Source organism: Manis javanica, chromosome 5, assembly GCF_040802235.1.
Source record: "Manis javanica isolate MJ-LG chromosome 5, MJ_LKY, whole genome shotgun sequence".
NCBI classification, from domain to species: Eukaryota; Metazoa; Chordata; class Mammalia; order Pholidota; family Manidae; genus Manis; species Manis javanica.
The window spans coordinates 42862652-42884736 of NC_133160.1; the positions used below are offsets into that span (position 1 = coordinate 42862652).

At 42.3% G+C, this 22085-nt stretch overlaps 1 protein-coding gene across 3 annotated transcripts in view; it reads right to left on the reverse strand.

Moving 5' to 3' along the window:
* Positions 1–5837: 5837 nt before the first annotated feature.
* The window catches only part of SNX5 (sorting nexin 5), a 28657-nt gene continuing 12409 nt past the window's right edge, over positions 5838–22085 (reverse strand). For all 3 annotated transcript variants that reach the window (XM_037022411.2, XM_037022412.2, XM_037022410.2), the window contains 8 exons: positions 21012–21107; positions 19677–19782; positions 19516–19591; positions 18572–18611; positions 18393–18479; positions 16584–16743; positions 7099–7184; positions 5838–6636 (listed from right to left, as the gene is read on the reverse strand). In XM_037022411.2, coding sequence (XP_036878306.1) covers positions 6586–6636; positions 7099–7184; positions 16584–16743; positions 18393–18479; positions 18572–18611; positions 19516–19591; positions 19677–19782; positions 21012–21107 — 702 coding nt within the window. In that variant the 3' untranslated portion in view covers positions 5838–6585. The remainder of the gene's footprint in view (positions 6637–7098; positions 7185–16583; positions 16744–18392; positions 18480–18571; positions 18612–19515; positions 19592–19676; positions 19783–21011; positions 21108–22085) is intronic.

The following is a 22085-nucleotide window of genomic DNA, read 5'->3' on the forward strand; positions in this document are numbered from 1 at the left end:
CACAGGCAATCACTAGGATTCACCTGGACAAAGTGGTTCTAATCCCACCTGCATATCGTAACTACCAAGTGAGTCTTGTAAACTACCATGATTTGGGCTGTACTTGGAACATGGAAATCAGAACCTTTGGGGGTGGGCCCAGGCATGAGCGTTTAAGAACTCTGTCACAGGGATAGCCAGGTTGAGACTAGACCTGTGGAAGTGGCCACAACCCCTTGGTTCACCAACACCAAGTTACATGGCCTATTTGGGGGTCGCCCTCCCAGGCCCTCCCCCTCCTAGAATAGAGGCTACTTAAGGACAGGGCCCTCACCTGTCATGGCCACTCTGTATCCCCAGGGCCTGTGACAGTACCTGGCACAGAGTATTTGCTGAATGAATAAAACCTTCAGCCTACAGGGAGTCAAGCAAAGTGCCCAGCACTTGAGGGGCATTTGGAAAGACCTCAACACTCAGTGTTCCTTCACTGGTTCCACAAACACCTGCTGGGCACCCCTGTGGGATGGGCATTGTTCCAGCACCCAGGCACGTCAGATCCTAAAGCTGACAAGCCGTGCCTACTCTCCTTGCTCTTAGAGTTCACAAGAGATGGAAAACAAGCTCTGCAGAGAGAGTAAAGACAATGAAGTTTGTGGGAAAAAATTTTTTAACAGAGTAAAGTGCATCAGGAATTAAACACTGTGGTGTGGAGGGCCTCCCAGAAAGGTGAGATCTGAGCAGAGATTAGAAGCACTAGACAGAACGAGCCAAGGGAATACAGGGAGAGAATTCCAGTACAGGGAGTGGCAGAGCAAAGGGCCTGAGGCAGATGTGTGCTTGTGGTTTGCTAGTGTGAATGAAGGAGGGGTCCAAGGAGAGAAGGTCTCTCCTCAGGGAGGTCAGGGGCATTCCAGCCACCACTGCTGAGGAAGGAACTGCCACAAATTCAGGGCATGAAACAACTGCCATCCTTTTATGGTAGGAATTCTGTGGGTCAAAAGTTAGGATGGAGTTCAGTGTCAGTGGGAATAGCTTGTTTCTATTATATGATGTCTGGGGCTTCATCTGGGCAGACATGACTTTTGGAGTGACAAGAATCACTTCACTGCATCTGGAATTACTCTGAGTGCACTGTCCAAAGAGTAGCCACCAGCACATGTGGGTATTTAAATTTAAATTAATTAAAAGTGAACAATTTAAAAGTTGCTTCCTCAGTTGCACTAGCTGCATTCCAAGTGCCAGACTTAGCAAATAAAATTGCAGGGGGCCCGGTACATTTGGATTTCAGATAAACAACAAATAATTGCTTTAGTATACGTATCCTCCAAATATCATGAGGTATACTTACACCAAAGAAGTATTTATTGTTTATCTCAAATTCAAATTTAACAGGATGTTCAGTTTTATCTAAACCCTAGCCAACATGCGGCTTATCGCCACTGTATGGGGGCAATACAGATAGAGAGCATTTTCATCACACAGAAATTTATACTGGACACCAGTGACCCAACACACTCCTTCCCTCACTAGCCTGGTTCCAGGGCTGGGATGACTGGAAGGATGGGTTTATCTGGGAATGTGGCCTCTACTGCATGTGACTTAGCTTCTCCCAGCATAGCAGCACTTCTGTCCCGTTGTATGATCACAAATGTGTCACGCTAGCCCAGATTAAAGAGAGGGGAATTAGATCCCCATGACGGGGAAGCAGACGGAACACATGGGGCTGAAAACACTGTTGCAGACACCTTTGGGAGACACAACCCCAACAGGGGGCAGCAAATCTGACAGGGCAGGGTAGTTGTTCGCAGAACGGCTTTGCGCTTTGATGCTGCATCACATGAGTAATGGGAAGGTGCTCTGTAGAGGAGGGTCCTGATCAGACTTAGGTTTTAAAATGTGAGATGACATTAGGGAGGGAGAGCTTATCTAGGCTACAGTTAAGCTGAATCGGATACCCGCCAGTACTGGTGAGGCCAGAGTGCCATGACCAGACCAGCCCTCCTACCCCTACCTCCCCCTCAGCTTGCTGGACAAGGACATTTGCAGTGGCACCTCACACGGGCTTCATCTCTGGCCACCAACTCTAAAGCAGGTCATACCTGGGCAGTTTCATGTCCCCTGCCCCTCTTAGTGCTTTAGCAGACAGTACAACGGGGTCAAAAGGCACTGCAGTCAACCAGATTTTAGAAAAAAACACTTCGTGCAAGCCCTAAAGGGATTCTCAGCAGGCCTTTCCAGTGTTTCCCTTGCAACCTTCCAGACTCGGGATTTCCTATCTCATGGGGAAAGTCGCTGAGCAGGCCAAGATCAACTTCAGGGAAGGAAGGAATGGGGCTTTATCCATCATCACCTGTATGTGCTCACTGCCTCCTTCTTCCCTTGTCGTCTGAGGATCTTTCCCTGTATTTTTCCTCCTTTTTCTGCCCCCAAATACATGTCCAGCTGCTTGCCTTCCAACATGACCAAATCCTGGGCTCCTGGTACAGTCAGCAGCTCTGAGCAGCAGAGAGGCCCCAGGAGCTGCAGCTGGAGCCAGCTGGAATCTCCAAGGCTGATTCTAGCTCAGAGTTTCCACACTCCAGCAAACCACTCAACTGCTTTGCAGAACCCTCCCTTACTGGCGTGACAGGGCAGTGGGAGTTGGGACTCCCATCAAGTATGCCAAGAATTACCAGGTGTGCTGTGCCTGAACCAGGAGTAATGGTGGTAGCCTAACGCCCCAGCAGCATTGCTTTCATTTGCTGTTAAGAATCCTGCCTTCTCTTAGGCCGATCCTGTGGGATATGAAGAGTTCCCTCCTGTGGTTTTGCAGCATGGAGAGAACATGACAAAGAACACACAATCCCCATTCCATCTCCAAACTCCACCAAAATAACGGGATGTGTCATTTTTGTGATGTGGCAGTTAAAAAATAAGGCCAGTAATCAACAGTTCCTGAAACATAAGCAGCTGGCCAGCCTTGTATGTAATCTGTGCAGCAAAGTTTCAGCAGAAATCCTACACTCGTCCCCCAAGCCCCACCTCCTCCATGACGGATGCTAACAATCCCCCTTTAGCTGGGAGTGCCCCAGATGAATGAACGCTGGAAGGTAACCAACAGAAATAAAAACACCTGTGGGTTGGGACTGGGGCTCTTCTCCTGAGTGTTTCGAGTATTACAGGTCTCAGTTTAACCAGCTTTAAAGGAGCTTTGTAAAGCATGAAGTACAGCATGGAAGTAAAACCCAATTAAAGTTTAAACTATCCTAAAATGGCTATGTAAATCATTCTAACTAGCAAATGCTTTGCAGGAGAAGGGTGCAGGGTGGGAGGGCCAGCCAGGAGGGCCAGGATGCCTTGGGCGTCCACTACACCTTGTCTCCAGGGGTCCTGCCTGGGCAACGAAAGACAAAGATGCCAAAGAGATGCTCAGGCCTCTGGACTGTGGAGACCATCAGAAAGGGAGAGATACTCAGCAGTTAGGAAGCTCCAGAAATGACCCGACTCTGGCATCCTGAATTGTTTCCTGTAAAACACAATACATACACAGATAGGAAAACAAACCAGAAACATATTTAATAATTGACTCTTATGAGATGTAGAAAAATAGGGGACTTTTACTTTTGGTCTATACATGTGTGTATTGTTTGAATTCCTTAGAAGCATGTTTTATAAAAGCACTGCTTTTAAAGTAAAAAATGAAGATCAAGAAACGGTAAAGGCCTTTGAAGGGTTACAAACCAAAATTTGCCTAAGGAATTTCCACCCTGCCCACGGGCAAAGGGAACCTATCTGTGTTGAGGGGATGGGATGAGGGAGGGTACCCCCTCGACATTTCCATCCCCAGGCTTGAGTTCATAACCAGTCACTGCCAGCTGATGCATCCTGCCTTCCTTACTTGCATGTCACATGGCTTGGTTCTGAACCCTCATTACCTTGCAGCTGTTTGACACCAGTCCCAGAAGTCAACTTCCCAGCAGGGAAGGAGCGGCCTCAACAGGTTGTCTTGGGTCACAGGAATCTGAGCCCCACATGAATCCTGGAGACCTGCGGTTTGGGACGACACCGTCAGGAGTAACGTGCCATCTCTGATGCTATGGCATTTCTCTTCCTGCTACACCATCATTTGAGCAATTCTGTGGGAAGGCCCGTCCTCCCTGGCAGCTGCCCCCCAACCGAAGGGTGCAGTTGCCCTGGGTGCCTCTACCGCCTACAGGTGAAGGCTGGTGGTGCAAGGTGCTTACTTCCCATCTGTGGACAGTAGCTTCCACATGGAACTCCCGTGCAGCGCTGGGTCCAGGCACTCTCTCAAATTAACCTCACAAACCACCAAAGTGGGCAAGGTGAATGTTGAGACACCCAGAAAAATGGAGGTTGAACAAGGGGACACGTAGGGCAGCAGCTGGCCCACCGCTTGTGTTTTATCATTTTGAGGGCAATGAAAGCACCAGGTCACTCACCTCAACTTTCTACCAAAACTTTACAGACCAGGTGGCCTTCCTTTATCTGCATCCCATCTCCCTTTAGGGAAAAATGACCTATGAACTGCAGTTGGATGTGCCACAACGCAGCTTCCCTGTATCTGTTAAGTCTCTCAAAGTAACCCTCACCCTAAAAGTACTCAGTGGCTTTAAAACACCCTAACAAAGACCTCACCAAATTATCCTCGTAGCCCAAATTCACCCATTGACTTGAATAGGTATTTCTAAATGTCCTACTGAAGCCCACCTGCATCTTAGCCAGGTAGCTTCCCACTTGCCTTCCCTGCAGCCGAGGCCAACACAGAAGCCACCTTCCCTTTGACCTGCATCCTCCCCCGACAGGCTCTGCTGCATGTTGCTCAGTTGGGATCTTGCCCTCATGTTTCAGAATGCTGGCCCCCTGGTTCCTCGTAACACTGAGTATCAGACTGCTCCTAACGGCTATTCATCTGACTGGATGGGTAGTAAAGGGCCTGGAAATATTCCTCACCATGAACCCCAATTTCATAAATTTTATCAGACCCCTGTGACTTTGTTATCCAAGGCCTAGAGTACAGAAGGTAAACACACCTGGAATCCTAAAACTTGAGATCATGGGTACAAATTAGAGGGGCACCTAAACCATTACTGCTGTTTACAGAAGGTATATGCCTGGCTCAGTGCGGGTGTCCGCTAAGGCTGCTCAGCAGAGGGCCAGGACTCAGACGCCAGCACCCTGGCCACCTGACACCCAGCAGACCTGGTGCAAAATGCAACTAGGCACCAGTTTAAGCAAGAGGCACCAGTTATGACCCAGCTACACTAAAGAATCACCCACCCAACCACATACAACAGTCATGCAACTATGGGGGAGAATGGGGTGATGGGTAAGGACAGATGTGGTTAGGAACCTAAATTGGAGTGTTTAAATTGACTCATTTCATGCACCATGTTTGAAACGAAGGGGCTAGAAGCTACTGTGCCATGCCCATTTAGTAAATCTTCTAACTACCTAGACTTGGCTGGGAGGCAAGACTTCTAGAAGTCTTACAGAAGAGTATCTTCCCAACAGTTAATGACAAAAGCAAGATGTAATACTTCAGAGGGGAGAAAACCTGGTAGGCACAAGTGCTCTACCACCAGTGATGGACAGACAGGTCCTTTCCAAGGACACAGCACCACTTATGTTAAATCCCATCAAAGATGCAAACCTGAATGGATCATGAGCAGAAAGCTCCCCACATCTGGGGCCCTTATCAAAAGGGTCCGGTAGTTGTAAAAATACGTTATAATTAGAGCAGCAGCCAGGATTCCAAGCAGAGATGCTGAAGGCTTCACCACCACCAAGGGAGGGTTCACTACAGCTGCAGTCCTGGGGCACATGAGCCCTGTTTTCCACAAAACAATCCATTATGGTAGCATGGTTTATTATTTTATTATATATTTTATTTAAAAAATCCAAGCACACACATACCCCCCCACCATCATTAGGGAGAGGGCTCACATCTTAATGCAGATCTGGCCAAATTCTTTAATAGGCTGTATTATTTGTTTTTATAACCTTAAGACACTTGTCTCTTTTCAAATATTTATATCCCAACTACAAAAATGGAGCTGAAAAGGGTGTATAAAGATAAATGAGATTTTCTTGTTCTTATAGTACAAATTCACAAGATAACTAAGGAGCCATGAGAGTAAGGCGGGAAATTACCTCAGTGAAGAATGGATATGTCTATGGTACCTGCAACAGGCAGCTGAATTACTGGTTTTCATTGGCACCTACCCTAAAATAACTCATTTGCAGGTACATGGACACATGAAACAGTGAGACAGCATGTGCCAGGCAACTGTCTATTTGTTTCCAAAAGGCACATGTTTCCCTCACCCTTTCCTAAAAAAAAGTCCAAGTTACAGGAGAACCCAGTATGTAAGATTCTACCCACTTTGAAGTATTAAATACATAAGGAAAAGATTAGTTATGTCCAAGTAGCATGCAATAGAAATATTTTTAAACCAACATGGTTAAGTGTTAAGATTTTTAGAAATCAAAATTATTTATTCACATCATCTTAAACTGAAGTCAAAGGTAATAAGTCTTCTGTGGTAATGATTTAAGTGCAAGTACACTGGCTTTCCCATCATGTCCTTCATTGAGAGAACAGGCTGATCAGTTGCTCTTAAACAAGTCAATGCAGCTCTGCAGCAGGGAGACGTTGTTCTGGAGAAAAGCAAAGTCAAGGCAGATAATAAAATGAACCTGGAGGCCAAGGTGTCCTCAAACCCATCACCTCAGCTTTTAACAAGAAAACTGGAACAGCCAGAATTGGTGACTTTCTTCAGTGAAGACACTGAACCACAACCTTTGCCCCTCACCCCATTTCATACTAGGCAGCTAATCTCCTTCACTGGATCTGGGACTGTTGCCCACCCCAAGCCAGTCCTGCCAATTTGGTTTGCTGGAGTTGACCTGAATGTTGCATAAATGAGTTTTCTTTGAAGCTGATGGTCTTGGAAAGACAAAATAAAATGTCGCTAAAAATTAGTTACAGATGAGATTGCACGAACAGCACAGGGGACTAAGACCACAAACCAACCCCACCTGTCCAGTGACAGTGCGAACTGAGAAGTAACTTGAAAAAACCCTAAAGAGTTGTTGGCTTAATCTGAAGAATACACTTACCCTGGCATGCTTGATTTCCAGTTCAGACATTTCAATTAGATTCTTTCTAAATGCTGCCACTCTCTTTCGTTTGAAATTGATTAGTTCTATAAAAAAAAAAAGTTTATCAGTAATTGAACAATTTTCATTCCAACATCATTTTTACAAATAAAGGACCTCAAGGCTTTGAGGCATCTCACTTTCTCACATTTTTATTGTGACTTCAACTGGGACCAACACCAGAAATTTACAGACAAAAACTAAAAACTTGCAAAAACCGTAATAGTGATGTGTTGTAATGATACTTTGGATACACTAGGCTGAGTAGGTCTGCCCCAATGTCAAGTCAAGCTCGCCTCCTTCCTCTCACCCTGCACAGACCAGAACTCAGCACTGTATCCCAGGATGCCTGCCCACACCATCATTTGCACTATGCTGTTGAGAAGTCCTTGCTATTGCCTTTAAATTAGCTCCACCACCCAATCACCGCATGTCAAAATGTGGACATCGGTTACTGCTACTGATTACTTGGATCATCTCCTAACAAGCAGCCTTGCCCTTAATGTCCAGGTACCAATGCTTGTGGCAAGATGGCTGGAGTTGAGGCACACGTACTTGCACCAACGCAAGGGTTTTGGGTTGTGTGTATGTGTGTGTGTGTAGGGGGGTGGGGGGGGTGTTCATTATTTTTAAATTTTGAAAATTGCTACTCTTGTTTAAAACAGCTTTTCTGTGGATGTGATCTGTAGGATAAGCCATCCTTTCTTTTCCTACTGCCACCCAGAATTCAGGATTTAATGCCTTAGCAGAAATTATGAAAGACTGAAAGCAGCCACTCACTCCCTCCAGTGTGCCCATAACCCTGTGGATTTAGGCTCTCCACCCTGCAGCCCTCCTCCTTATGCCTCTGGCCAAACCCCCCCGCCAGAGCTCAAGTTGGGGCTCCGGGCTTCTCAGAAGCCCATACCTCCTGCACCATGTCTGTAAAGCACTGTCCAAAAGAAATAAGATGCAAGCAGTCACATTAAAAAGTAAAAACTTGCAAAAAATGGTATAGTTATGTGTTGTTAATGATACCTTGGATACACTAGGCTGAGAAGGTCTGCCCCAATGTCAAGTCAAGCTTGCCTCCTTTCTCTTGGCCTGCACACAGACCAGAACTCAGCACTGTTTCCCATGATGCCTGCCCACACCATCATTTGTACTATGCTTATTCAATGGAGTCTAATTAGTTTAGCCACAAAACTTAGGAAGAACTTGAACCAAAGGCAAAAGGTTAAGACCCATTAATCTCAGCATTATTGTACTTAAAATATCATACATCCAAGCTTACATTTTTAACGATCTGACAACACAGGTACCAATCTTAAGAACAGGTCTAAGCTGGCATCATTTTGAAGCTTTGTGGTTTTTCTTTAATACCCTCACCTGTGAGAACCCCTAAATCTAGCCTATATAATAACTTCACATTTCAACTGAGAATGTTTGGGTATGTTCTTTTCCTTATAAGTTTAAATTAGCTGTTGAAAAAAAAGGCAAGAATTTTAGGGCAGCAGGGAGGTTACTTTGAAAAAACCCATGACAACGCCCATGTGTTATCTGCATGCCATTTGCAAAGTTTTTGTACAGAGAAGCTCTGTCCCTCACAGTTAAAGCATTAATTCTGAACAGATACGAGCCAAGACAAATGAGCAGAGCTTTTAATCGCTCACTGCTATTATCAAGACATTTCCAGACATGCCTAGATTTTGGAACCATAGGGAAGAAAATGTTCTGGGAAAATGTCTTAAAAGGAGATAGGATTTCAAAACCCAAGTTTTAGGGTAAATCAAGTACAAGAGCACCATAATTACATCCACATTGTATGTAGAGGACACACTGTTTATTTTTTGCTCTGGCATATTCCATGGCACCTGAGAACTACAGGGAAGTGAGATTCCCCTAAAGAAAAGTTTAGTTATTACACTCAAGTTTAATGGAAATGGTTTACCATCTCCCATTAAAGTTAAGCCATTTTAAAAAGTTCCCTACTCTAGAATAGGGGAAAGCAAGAAAGGGAATGGGGGAGTGTGTATTTAGGTATATGCATGTGCACACCCCTACTTCCCTGACTGTCAACTGAAGGGCCTTAAGCAGAGACATCCCAGGAATAATGAGCACACTTAGCACTCAAAGCTTGTACTATTCCCTAAAGAAAAACAACCTAGGCTCCTGATGAAATTGCAATTTCCAGGGCTAGAGTAGAAAAGATTTTCACAGAACATCTATCTAACTGCTCAAAAGAATGGGGGGTATTTATAAGAACATGCCAGCACAAAGGTGCTACCTGGCTAGATCTGGACAGGTTGGACACCAAAATAACTGAGCACAGTAATGTATTTGAGAACTGTTTTCAAAAGTAGGACTCCAAGATTCTAATCAAAATAAGAAAGAAGTGTGAGAGAGATGGGGGGCTTGTGCTTAAAGGATTACACCAGGTGCTGCCTTGGAAAGGGAATGCAGGGAACGCTAGAACTGAGGGAAGGGAAATCGCCTTTCTACACCATCAAAGGTTGGTGCAAGCAACAATCAACACAGGCTACATTTAGGGAGAATGCCAGATGAAAAATAGGATCTATGTATGGTCTTATGATTGTCTCACCGCATGGATATGCCCATAATCAGGGGGAGTATTTTTGCTAACTGCTGGCACCAGGGGAAAATATTAACTACACAGTGGAGAAATTGGACAACATCTGATTGGGTAATCCAAATGAACATGAAGGGAAGATGAATGGGTCCCAAGGACACATTACTTACTCAGGATTCTGCTGGAAATGCATAACCAGAACCTAAATATGAGGAAATGGGCCATCCAATAATGAGGAACATTCATTCTATTTTAAGGAAGAGGACGTGCAGGAGGATCATGGGAAGATGGCGGCATGAGCAGTTCAGAGGAAATCTCCTCCCCAAAACATACATATTTATGAAAATACAACAAATACAACTATTCCTAAAAGAGACACCAGTGGATGCAGTACAACAGCCAGGATACATCTACATCTGTGAGAACTCAACATCACATGAAGGGGGTAAGATAAGAGCCACGGCCAGCCGAAACCCGAATGCACCCCCCACCCCAGAATCCAGCAGGAAGAAAGGAGTCGGAATGGGGAGGGAGTGAAAGCCCAGGACTGCTAAACAACCAGCTCTAGAAATCCACACGCGGAGCATAGACACAAGGTGCACAGGGTGCTGGATATTAGAGAAATGGAAAAGCAGTAGCGGGAGAGTGGCTCCATGTGCCGGGGGCGGCGGCACCAGAAGGGACCAGGAGATCGCGTGCGCCAACGGTGCCAGAGGGGACCAGGAGAGGCTTGTGTGAGCCTGCAGTGGCAGCAACGGAACAGCCGAGGTGTGGCTTATGTGCACTGGCGGCAGTGGAGCCAGACTAGCCCAGTGGAGGCCGACACAGGAGAGCCCTGCAGGTACCTGCAGCGGAGCCAGAGGGAGCAGGCGCTCTCCCAGCATCCGACCGGAATCCCAGCCCAACACACAGCCGCCTGGGCCAGACCCAAAGGCCACTGCTGGAACACAGCTGCCTGGCAGGAGCGCTATCACAGAGGAGCGCACCTGGCGTGCCTGCCACTCCCGGAAGAGCTCCGCACTACTCTGACAGAGTCCCCGCCCACAGCAGCTTAGGGGACTAACCCAGTGGCTGCTCCAGGAGTGCAGGTAACTGACACAGGCAGTGGAGAAGGGCAAGGCATCCAGCAAGCAGGAAAGGACTTTCTTCTCCCAGCTGACATACCCGAAACCTGCCTACAGGCACCACTACCACCATGAAAAGGCAAAAAAATTTAGTCCAGTCCAAGACAGTTCAGACAACACCGGAGGATCTGCAGAGAAAGACCTAACCAGTCTCCCTGAAAAAGAATTCAAAATAAAAATCATAAACATGCTGACAGAGCTGCAGAGAAATATGCAAGAGCTGAGGGATGAAGTCTGGAGGGAGATTACAGAAGTGAAACAAACTCTGGAAGGATTTATAAACAGAATGAATGAGATGCAAGAGGACATTAATGGAATAGAAAACAGAGAACAGGAACGCATAGAAGCTGATGCAGAGAGAGATAAAAGAATCTCCAGGAATGAAACAATATTCAGAGAACTGTGTGACTAATCCAAAAGGAACAATATCCGCATTATAGGGGTACCAGAAGAAGAGAGATAAAAAGGGATAGAAAGTGTCTTTGAAGAAATAATTGCTGAGAACTTCCCCAAACTGGGGGAGGAAATAGTTGCTCAGACTATGGAGGCACACAGAAATCCCAACAGAAGGGACCCAAAGAGGACAACACCAAGACACATAAAAATTAAAATGGCAAAGATCAAGGACAAGGACAGAGTATTAAAGGCAGCCAGAGAGAGAAAAAAGGTCACCTACAAAGGAAAACCCATCAGGTTATCATCAGACTTCTCAACAGAAACCTTACAGGCCAGAAGAGAATGGCATGATATATTTAATGCAATGAAACAGAAGGGCCTTGAACCAAGGATACTGCATCCAGCACGATTATCATTTAAATATGAAGGAGGGATTAAGTGATTCTCAGACAGGCAAAAGTTGAGGCAATTTGCCTCCCACAAACCACCTCTACAGGGTATCTTAGAGGGACTGCCCTAGATGGGAGCACTCCTAAAAAGAGCACAGAACAAAACACCCAACATATGAAGAATGGAGGAGGAGGAATAAGAAGGGAGAGAAATAATCATCAGACTGTGTTTATAATAGCTCCATAAGTGAGTTAAGTTAGACAGTAAGGTAGTAAACAAGGTAACCTTGAACCTTTGGTAACCACGAATCTAAAGCCTGAAATGGCAATAAGTACATATCTTTCAATTATCACCCTAAATGTAAATGGACTGAATGCACCAATCAAAAGACACAGAGTAATAGAATGGATAAAAAGCAAGACCCGTCTATATGCTGCTTACAAGAGACTCACCTCAAACTCAAAGACATACACAGATTAAAAGTCAAGGGATGGAAAAAGATATTTCATGCAAACAAGAGAGAAAAAAGCAGGTGTTGCAATACTAGTATCAGACAAAATAGACTTCAAAACAAAGAAAGTAACAAGAGATAAAGGACACTACATAATGCCAGAGGGCTCAGTCCAACAAGAGGATATAACCATTATAAACATATATGCACCCAATACAGGAGCACCAACATATGTGAAATAAATACTAACAGAATTAAAGGAGGAAACAGAATGCAATGCATTCATTATGGGAGACTTTAACACACCACTCACTCCAAAGGACAGATCCACCACACAGAAAATAAGTAAGCATACAGAGGCACTAAACAACACACTAGAACAGATGGACCTAATAGACATCTATAGAACTCTACATCCAAAAGCAACAGGATACACATTCTTCTCAAGTGCACATGGAACATTCTCCAGAATAGACCATATACTAGGCCACAAAAAGAACCTCAGTAAATTCAGAAAGATTGAAATTCTACCAACCAACTTTTCAGACCACAAAGGTATAAAACTAGAAATAAATTGTACAAAGAAAGCAAAAAGGCTCACAAACACATGGAGGCTTAACATGCTCCTAAATAATCGATGGATCAACAACCAAATTAAAGTGGAGATCCAGCAATATATGGAAACAGATGACAACAACAACACACAACACAAAGCCCCAACTTCTGTGGGACACAGCAAAAGCAGTCTTAAGAGGAAAGTATATAGCAATCCAGGCATATTTAAAGATGGAAGAACAATCCCAAATGAATAGTCTAATGTCACAATTATCGAAATTGGAAAAAGAACAAATGAGGCCTAAGGTCAGCAGACGGAGGGACATAGTAAAGATCAGAGAAGAAATAAATAAAATTGAGAAGAATAAAACAATAGAAAAAATCAATGAAACCAAAAGCTGGTTCTTCTAGAAAATAAACAAAATAGATAAGCCTCCAGCCGGACTTATTAAGAGAAGAGAGTCAACACACATCAACAGAATCAGAAATGAGAAAGGAAAAATCACGACAGACCCCACAGAAATACAAAGAATTATTAGAGAATACTAGGAAAACCTATATGCTAACAAGCTGGAAAACCTAGGAGAAATGGACAACTTCCTAGAAAAATACAACCTTCCAAGACTGACCCAGAAAGAAATAGAAAATCTAAATAGACCAATTATTAGCAAAGAAATTGAATAGGTAATCAAAAAACTACCCAAGAACAAAACCCCCGGGCCAGATGGATTTACCTCGGAATTTTATCAGACATACAGGGAAGACATAATACCCATTCTCCTTAAAGTTTTCCAAAAAATAGAAGAGGAGGGAATCCTCCCAAACTCATTCTATGAAGCCAACATCACCCTAATACCAAAACCAGGCAAAGACCCCACCAAAAAAGAAAACTACAGACCAATATCCCTGATGAACGTAGATGCAAAAATACTCAACAAAAACATTAGCAAACCGAATTCAAAAACATATCAAGAGGATCATACACCATAACCAAGTGGGATTCATCCCAGGGATGCAAGGATGGTACAGCATTCAAAACTCCATCAACATCATCCACCACATCTACAAAAAAAAAAGGACAAAACCCACATGATCATCATCTCCATAGATGCTGAAAAAGCATTCAACAAAATTCAACATCCATTCATGATAAAAACTCTCAACAAAATGGGCATAGAGGGCAAGTACCTCAACATAATAAAGGCCATATATCATAAACACATGGCTAACATCATACTGAACAGCGAGAGGCTGAAAGCTTTTCCTCTGAGATTGGGAACAAGACAGGGATGCCCACTCTCCCCACTGTTATTCAACATAGTACTGGAGGTCCTAGCCACAGCAATCAGACAGAACAAAGAAATACAAGGAATCCAGATTGGTGAAGAAGTCAAACTGTCACACTATTTGCACATGACATGATATTGTACATAAAAAACCCTAAAGACTCCACTCTAAAACTACTAGAACTAATATCGGAATTCAGCAAAGTTGCAGGATATAAAATTAACACACAGAAATCTATAGCTTTCCTTTACACTAACAAAGAACTAATAGAAAGAGAAATCAGGAAAACAATTCCATTCACAATAGCATCAAAAAGAATAAAATACCTAGGAATAAACCTAACCAAGGAAGTGAAAGACCTATACTCTGAAAACTACAAGAAACTCTTAAGAGAAATTAAAGAGGTCACTAACAAATGGAAACTCATCCCATGCTCCTGGCTGGGAAGAATTAATATCGTCAAAATGGCCATCCTGCCCAAAGCAATATATGGATTCGGTGCAATCCCTATCAAATTACCAACAGCATTCTTCAATGAACTGGAACAAATAGTTCAAAAATTCATATGGAACTGCCAAAGACCCCGAATAGCCAAAGCAATCCCGAAAAAGAAGAATAAAGTAGGGGGGATCTCACTCCCCAACTTCAAGCTCTACTACAAAGCCATAGTGATCAAGACAATTTGGTACTGGCACAAGAACAGACCCACAGACCATTGGAACAGAATAGAGACTTCAGACATTAACCCAAACATATATGACCAATTAATATACAATAAAGGAGCCCATGGACATACAATGGGGAAATGACAGTCTCTCTAACAGATGGTGCTGGCAAAACTGGACAGCTACATGTAAGAGAATAAAACTGGATCACTGTCTAACCCCATACACAAAAGTATACTCCAAATAGATCAAAGACCTGAATGTAAGTCATGAAACCATAAAACTCTTAGAAAAAAACACAGGCAAAAATCTCATAGACATAAACATGAGTGACTTCATGAACATATCTCCCCGGCAAGGGAAACAAAGGCAAAAATGAACAAGTGGGACTATATCAAGCTAAAAAGCTTCTGTACAGCAAAGGACACCATCAATAGAACAAAAAGGTATCCTACAGTATGGGAGAATAATTCATAAATGTCAGATCCGATAAAGGATTGACATCCAAAATATATAAAGAGCTCACACACCTCAACAAACAAAAAGCCAATAATCCCATTAAAAAATGGGCAGAGGAGCTGAACAGACAGTTCTCCAAAGAAATTCAGATGGCCAACAGACACATGAAAAGATGCACCACATCACTAGTCATCAGAGAAATGCAAATTAAAACCACAATGAGATATCACCTCACACCAGTAAGGATCGCCATCATCGAAAAGACAAACAAGAACAAATGTTGGTGAGGTTGTGGAGAAAGGGGAACCTCGTATACTGCTGGTGGGAATGTAAATTAATTCAACCATTGTGGACAACAGTACGGAAGTTCCTCAAAAAACTATACAGAAATACCATTTGACCCAGGAATTCCACTCCTAGGAATTTACCCTAAGAATGCAACAGCCCAGTTTGAAAAAGACAGATGCACCCCTATGTTTATTGCTGCACTATTTACAATAGCCAAGGTATGGAAGCAACCTAAATGTTCATCAGTAGACGAATGGATAAAGAAGATGTGGTACATATACACAATGGAATATTACTCAGCCATAAGAAAAAAACAGATCCTACCATTCGCAACAACATGGATGGAGCTAGAGGGTTTTATGCTCAGTGAAATAAGCCAGGCAGAGAAAGACAAGTACCAAATGATTTCCCTCATCTGTGGAGTATAAGAACAAAGGAAAGCTGAAGGAACAAAACAGCAGCAGACTCACAGAACCCAAGAATGGACTAACAGTTACCAAAGGGAAAGGGATTGGGGAGGATGGGTTGGAAGGGAGGGATAAGGGTGGGGAAAAAGAAAGAGGGCATTACGATTAGCATGTATAATGGTGGGGGGTGCACGGGGAGGGCTGTGCAACACAGAGAAGTAGTGATTTTACAGCATCTTACTACGCAGATGGACAGTGACTGTGAGGGGGTATGTGGGGGGGACTTGGTGAGGGGGGGAGCCTAGTAAACATAATGCTCTTCATGTAATTATAGATTAATGATACCAAAATAAGAAAATAAAAAATAAAAAAAGAAGAGACCATGGTCTTCAAAAACGTCTTGGAAAGTTGAGAATTCCCTCCAAATTAAAGGAGACTGAAGACCTATAATAAGTGAATGCAACATTTGACTGAAGGATATTGAGACAAGCACCAAAGCAAGAACAAAAGCAGAAGCTTGTATGGTATTGTTTCCCAGATTACCAATGCAAAGTTACCAACGGTAGCAGGTTAACTATAGGGACATTAATAGAAATACACAGCCAAATTTTTAAAATAAAAGGAGCATGCTATATACAACCTAACCTCAAAAGGTTTACCAAAAAAAGAAAAAACCCCATGTGTTTATAAAGCACATGGGATGCAGGCATGTGCAAGTGAGAACATAGAAGGGTAGACCAAACAGCAAGGGGCTGCCGAGTAAGGGATGTGAGGGGGTTCTCTGCACTATCTGTACAACTCTGCTGAAATTATTGCCAAATACAAAACAGAAAGGAAGGACTGGCCCTGCTCAACCTTCTTTTGCAGATTCAGAAAGCTGTTCAAACTTCTGGCAGCATTCCTGCTGTTGCGCCTCAGCCACCTTGACATCCCTGCTTTTCAACCGGGCCTTATCCAGGGCTTTGTTTGAGTTCTCATAGTCCGTGAGTGCTTTGGTGCGTCTGTATAAGAGATCCTGAAAAGAAAATCAACAGATGACATGGTGTCTATCCTGAAAAATCTCTATAGAACAAAACAGGGAGAGTAAATATCTGAAGTGCACTAAAAAACAGCCCAAGTACTGAGGTGCTGATGCACTGATATGCTACATGGCAAGAACCCAATCTACATCTACGTTGTTATTTTTAATCTCAAGATTAGCTTGGGAATAGCAACTCCTAGGGCTTTATTGAGAGCTTTTTCAGAATTCTTTATGTAGATTACAAGGAAAACCCCCAACACAATTTTTCTAGTTGATTCAATAACGGAATTTAATTTCAGAAAAGTAACCACTGTGCACTGAACAACACACAGGTCCTGCTGAGTGAGTCAAGTGATGGATAGCAAGGCAGAGTGAGAAACACTCCAATAACCTCATCCTATAAATCCCACCTTAGGGATCTACCCTAAGGATCCTGCGGGAATAGAGTCTGCAGCCTTATGGCAAAGCAGAAGTTACTTCTGGATCTAGAATGGGGAAGTCATGATACAGGTGTGACAGATGCATGAGGTCTCCAATTACCTTTTTTGATATATACTCAAAAAACCTAAGTGTTAATCAGCTTTAAATCCATTAAAGCAGAAGACATACTATAAAAGATACAGTCTGACATATGTAAAAAAAATATAACCAAAGACTAAGAAAACACATCCAAATGTTATTTTAGTTAAGATCAACTATGAGGAAAATAATTTCTACTTCTTGTTGACACTTCTCATTATATATTTTCTGTATCTAATTTTATGTTGCCCGATTTAGTGTATTTTATATAAAATATAATTTAAACATTTTAGTTCAGGACAGTGTAGACAGAAGAATGAAAGTCATCCCCAAAGGTCATTCTGCTTACTTCTCCGTCTTGCTTTTGGTAAGTAACACTTTTTATGTCTCAAAGGCTACTGGACAACTACAATTCAATGAAAACTAACAAATCCCAAAACCTTTTTTGCCTCAGAAATGGCCCTTTGTGACATGTGTTATGTTCCATATCCAAAAATCTATAATAACCCCCCAAATTGCCTGCCTACTGGACATCACCTCTACAGCTCTCAAGGGACACAAACTAAGGATAGAAAGCCATAAAAAAGGCTCGTCAATGTGAAAAGACCTAAAATAGCACCAGAGGATGTGAAAAGAGAGACTCTCATGAATGTGCCCTCAGAAGAGAACTTTTAACTGAGAGACTAATTTCCCGTAAATACCCGATTTACAGAAAACTGAGACACATGTCCTGACTAGTGCACACACACCAATGCGCTTCCCACTATGAACAAGCATCCCTGCAAAGGAACTTACTGCTTAGACTCTGGCTTGACAACCCCCTTTACACTCCTTGCCCTAAACACACCCAGCCCAAACTCTCAATGAACTCTCCCTGTATCTTGCTATAGCATGCATGTCCTGAACTACAATTCTTCTGCTATTCCCAAACTCAGATTTTTGGTAATTCAAGCTTTCTTCAGTCTACTTTTTTTTTAGTTATGCTGACATGACTTACACAGACAACTCCGATAGTTGCCTATTTTCCTCCATTTTTAACAAAAAGAAAACATTTCCAACATCAGATTTCTTGGTCTTGTCAAGGTGGTCTTGCTATACTCTAATGAGTTAAATTCCTGTCTTACCTTAGCAGCCTCTATGTTGAGCATGTAGTATCGGAGGAGCTCTGTCAGCTTTAAATCTTCATCTGAGGAGACACGACTCTCTACTTTCTATAATAATAAAAGTGAAGGTCATCACCATCTAAGCAGAAATCTACAGATCATAAAATACAAATTATGAAGATCGACATAAAAATCCTTACCCTAAGTTTTTCAAACAGTTCAGCGACCTTCAATAGGTACCTGAAAATATACACATGATTTTGCTCTAAGGTCTTAAATCATGTATCAAAATTATGTTTGTATCAATATTCTAAGACACGAATGGGTAAATTCAGGAGTGCAGTCTTGGTGCTTTACTCTGACCAAAGTAGTGCTCTCATCACAACTGGCCCAATCTAGTGAAGATGGCTACAAACTGAGAGGTTCACAGTGCCGCAATCATGGACACCAGCCTCTCTTGGTGCCCCTTTGGCCATCTTGCCACAGAAAACCTGTGTCTCCAACACAGTTTTTGCCCAATGCCAAAGCTGTGTGTTAACCAAGATAAGTTTCTAATGAGCCACCACAAGGGGCATCCCAAAGCCAAAACCACGCTATTTCTTCACAGTTCTGTGTTAGCATGACTTCCATGTTCAAATCAGATACACTACCACCTGTTATACCAAGCCTAGGTGTTAAGTAGATTACTGTACTGTCTCACACCAAAAATGCCCAGGTGGAGAAACTAAAACAATTCACATAAAAAAAAAAAAGTTGAAGACATCAGACTGGGGGTATTACATTATCCTTGTGCCCATCACAACCAAGTGTCAAGGTAGCCCAGGGCAGCCGTGTGAAGGGGCAAGCACCATCTGCCAGAGAACACACAAGGCAAACCACTCCAAGATCATTCCAAAATTAAAATCACCAAGAAACGGAGAGTGTGACAGTAAGTAAGAAAAGCTCTGACTTGCAACAGCTGCCACATCTGGTACAGAAGTACCCGTGTTCCAGGGGTGTGAGAGATACGTGCGTTAGACCATCACCTATGACAAGCTTGTAGAGCAGAAGTCTATAGAGTCATCACTCATTATACTTTCAGTTCTACCATGAGGTAGCGTCTGGTTAGGGGATTAGGGAAAATGCTTTTCCAACTAAAACTTACTTTTTGATAACCGTAGGCTCCTCTAAAGCCAGGCTGTGCAAGCAGGCTGCAGTGTGGATGTAGTCATCTGCGACACCTACAGGAACAAAGACAGCCCTTTCTGTGTGAACAGAGCTGGCAGATCTGCAAAGCTAAGTGGCTAATAGGTGAGTGGTATTTACTTTTGTGGGACCGGGTCATTTTGTCAGCTTTCCCACATGAATCCTTGATCCTATTGTAATAGTTAATGAGGAAATTCCTCTCTTGCTCAAAGAAGTCATCTACCTCCTAGGAGAAAAGAAAGAAATTTAAGAAGCAACACTTTTAAGAATATGAATACATATTTTGTGTTAGAAGAAACAGTAAGTTCTTGCATAAGAATTTAACCTCTACGGACTAGAGAAATATAAATTGACAAGATACTGTTTCATACTCAAGATTAGCAAAAATCAAGTGCAGTCAGAAAATGTCAACAGAGGGAACCATTTTAAAGAGCCATATAAGCAATGCTCTAAGTAAGATCCGCCATGATTCTGCCTGGTGGGTTGTTACCTACTCTTGGGTACCTGCAACCACATGTTGTATCTGGGGGCAGAGGGATGAAATTTGGTTGGTTCCAGAATGGAAAGTATATGGCATCTGGTGGGCACTGAGCAGGGACACCAAACATCCCATAGCACCGTGGGTACAGGGCAGTCCCATCCTCCTTGGACTGTGCCAAACAAATAGTCCAAGAGTATCCCAGTTTTTGACACTGCCCTCCCTGCTCAGCATCTTCATTCTGGGCTCCTCACTCAAGCCTTCAGGTGGCAAAGGCAGACACTGTTAAGGAAACTGGGCTAAAAAATGGAGGGAGCTGAGGAGTCAAGAAATAAGTAATACCTCTAAGGGTTACGAGACTTGTACAGTAATTTGATTTTCTAGAACAACACTGTCCAGTACAAATATGCAAGCCACATGTGCCATTTAAGGATTTTCTAGTAGCCACTTTATAAAAAAAACAGGTGGCATTACTCTTAGTATTTCCTTAATTCATTATATCCAAATAACAGAACTGTTTTTTTTCCTTCACATCAAGTCCTTGAAATGCAGTATGTGAACAAACTATGTGGTTCCTTAATTATACCAGCTAACTACATAGCAGGTACTTAACAGCCATATGTGGCCGGGGCTACCAAAAGGGACAGTGTGGTTCTGAAGAACAGCATGGCATACTGATCTTGCAACTTATCTTATTAAAAAATAATTGAGTAGCCTTTCTCCTTAGAGAAAAAGGAGAAAATGAAGAATTAAGTGTGGGAAGGAAGACACTTGTTACTCCTCCTAGGGCAGAACTGGGTATTTGGAGAAAGTAAGTGAACATACAATGAATAGATGAAAATATCTAAAATTTGAGAAGTTTATTTACATTTCTGAGAAGTTAATACCATTTGTTTCACAAATATGTCTTAAGAAATAAAAGATCGCTTAATCACACAAAAATCAAGAACTTTCTAATACAACTAAAAGCCACCTACCTTAACTCCAGAAAAAAGGACTTCATCAGCACTTTTCACTACACTTTTGAAAAAGCCACCAAACATCTCTTTGGTATTTTTCCTCCTAACACTTAGCTGAAGAAAGAATTCCAAAAAAATAATTTATGATATATACATTTTTCTAGGTTCTTTAAAAGTCCTGTATACACTCCAAGTAATGCTGCTACTAGTAAAGACACACACATAATACACCTCTAATTTCATCTCCACATCTAAAATATAAACACAGGCCGTAATTCTACAAGTGTGACTTCAGAAAGATTTTGAAAAGCTATATAGGCATCAAATCTTAAGTGCTTTTTAATCCTTGGTAGAATTATTGTTGTTTTCCTATGTTTATTAAATCTCAGTGGTAAGGTGACACTGAGGAAATCTCTTAAGAAGAAACAATGTGTGCATACTTTTTTTTTTAAAGGCATACAAGTCTCTTTCAACAAGGAAGCCAGGAAGAAAACAAACGCTGATGGACTTCAGTTTGTTTGCTCCTTGAGCAGAGACTGCAACATTTGAGAAATCTACTGCATACCATCAATACTGAGGTTTTTCCATCTATCAATTTTACTTGATGCCTCAAACATTAGAAAAATACCAAATTCAAGGGTGCATAACACTTAAATCCTTAAACTGTTTGCCCTCTTATATATATTGTACAGATCAGAAGACAATATGCTTTGTCTCAGAGCTACAATACTATTCTCATACATTTTAGACTTAACCAGTAACAGCATATACTCTTAACTGGTACATGAATCAGACAGGTCTCACAAAAGTGCGTAAAAGTCTCTTTAAGCAAAAGATAGAAGAAACTGGTTTCAGTTTCAAATTCAATTGAGGGAGAAGATCAGCCTTTAGAAGACAGTGATTTATAAAAACAGCTCACACAATGGATCCAAGCAGGAGGGGAAAGTCACATCTAAAAGGTTTCCATTGTGTTGGTAAGAAATTAAGAACTTTTTAAGAGTCAATTTTTTAGAAAATATATCATGTGTATTTTTAAAATTTGGTCTTATAAATTTTAACTGAATCATGGAATAGAATAAAACTGGATCAAGG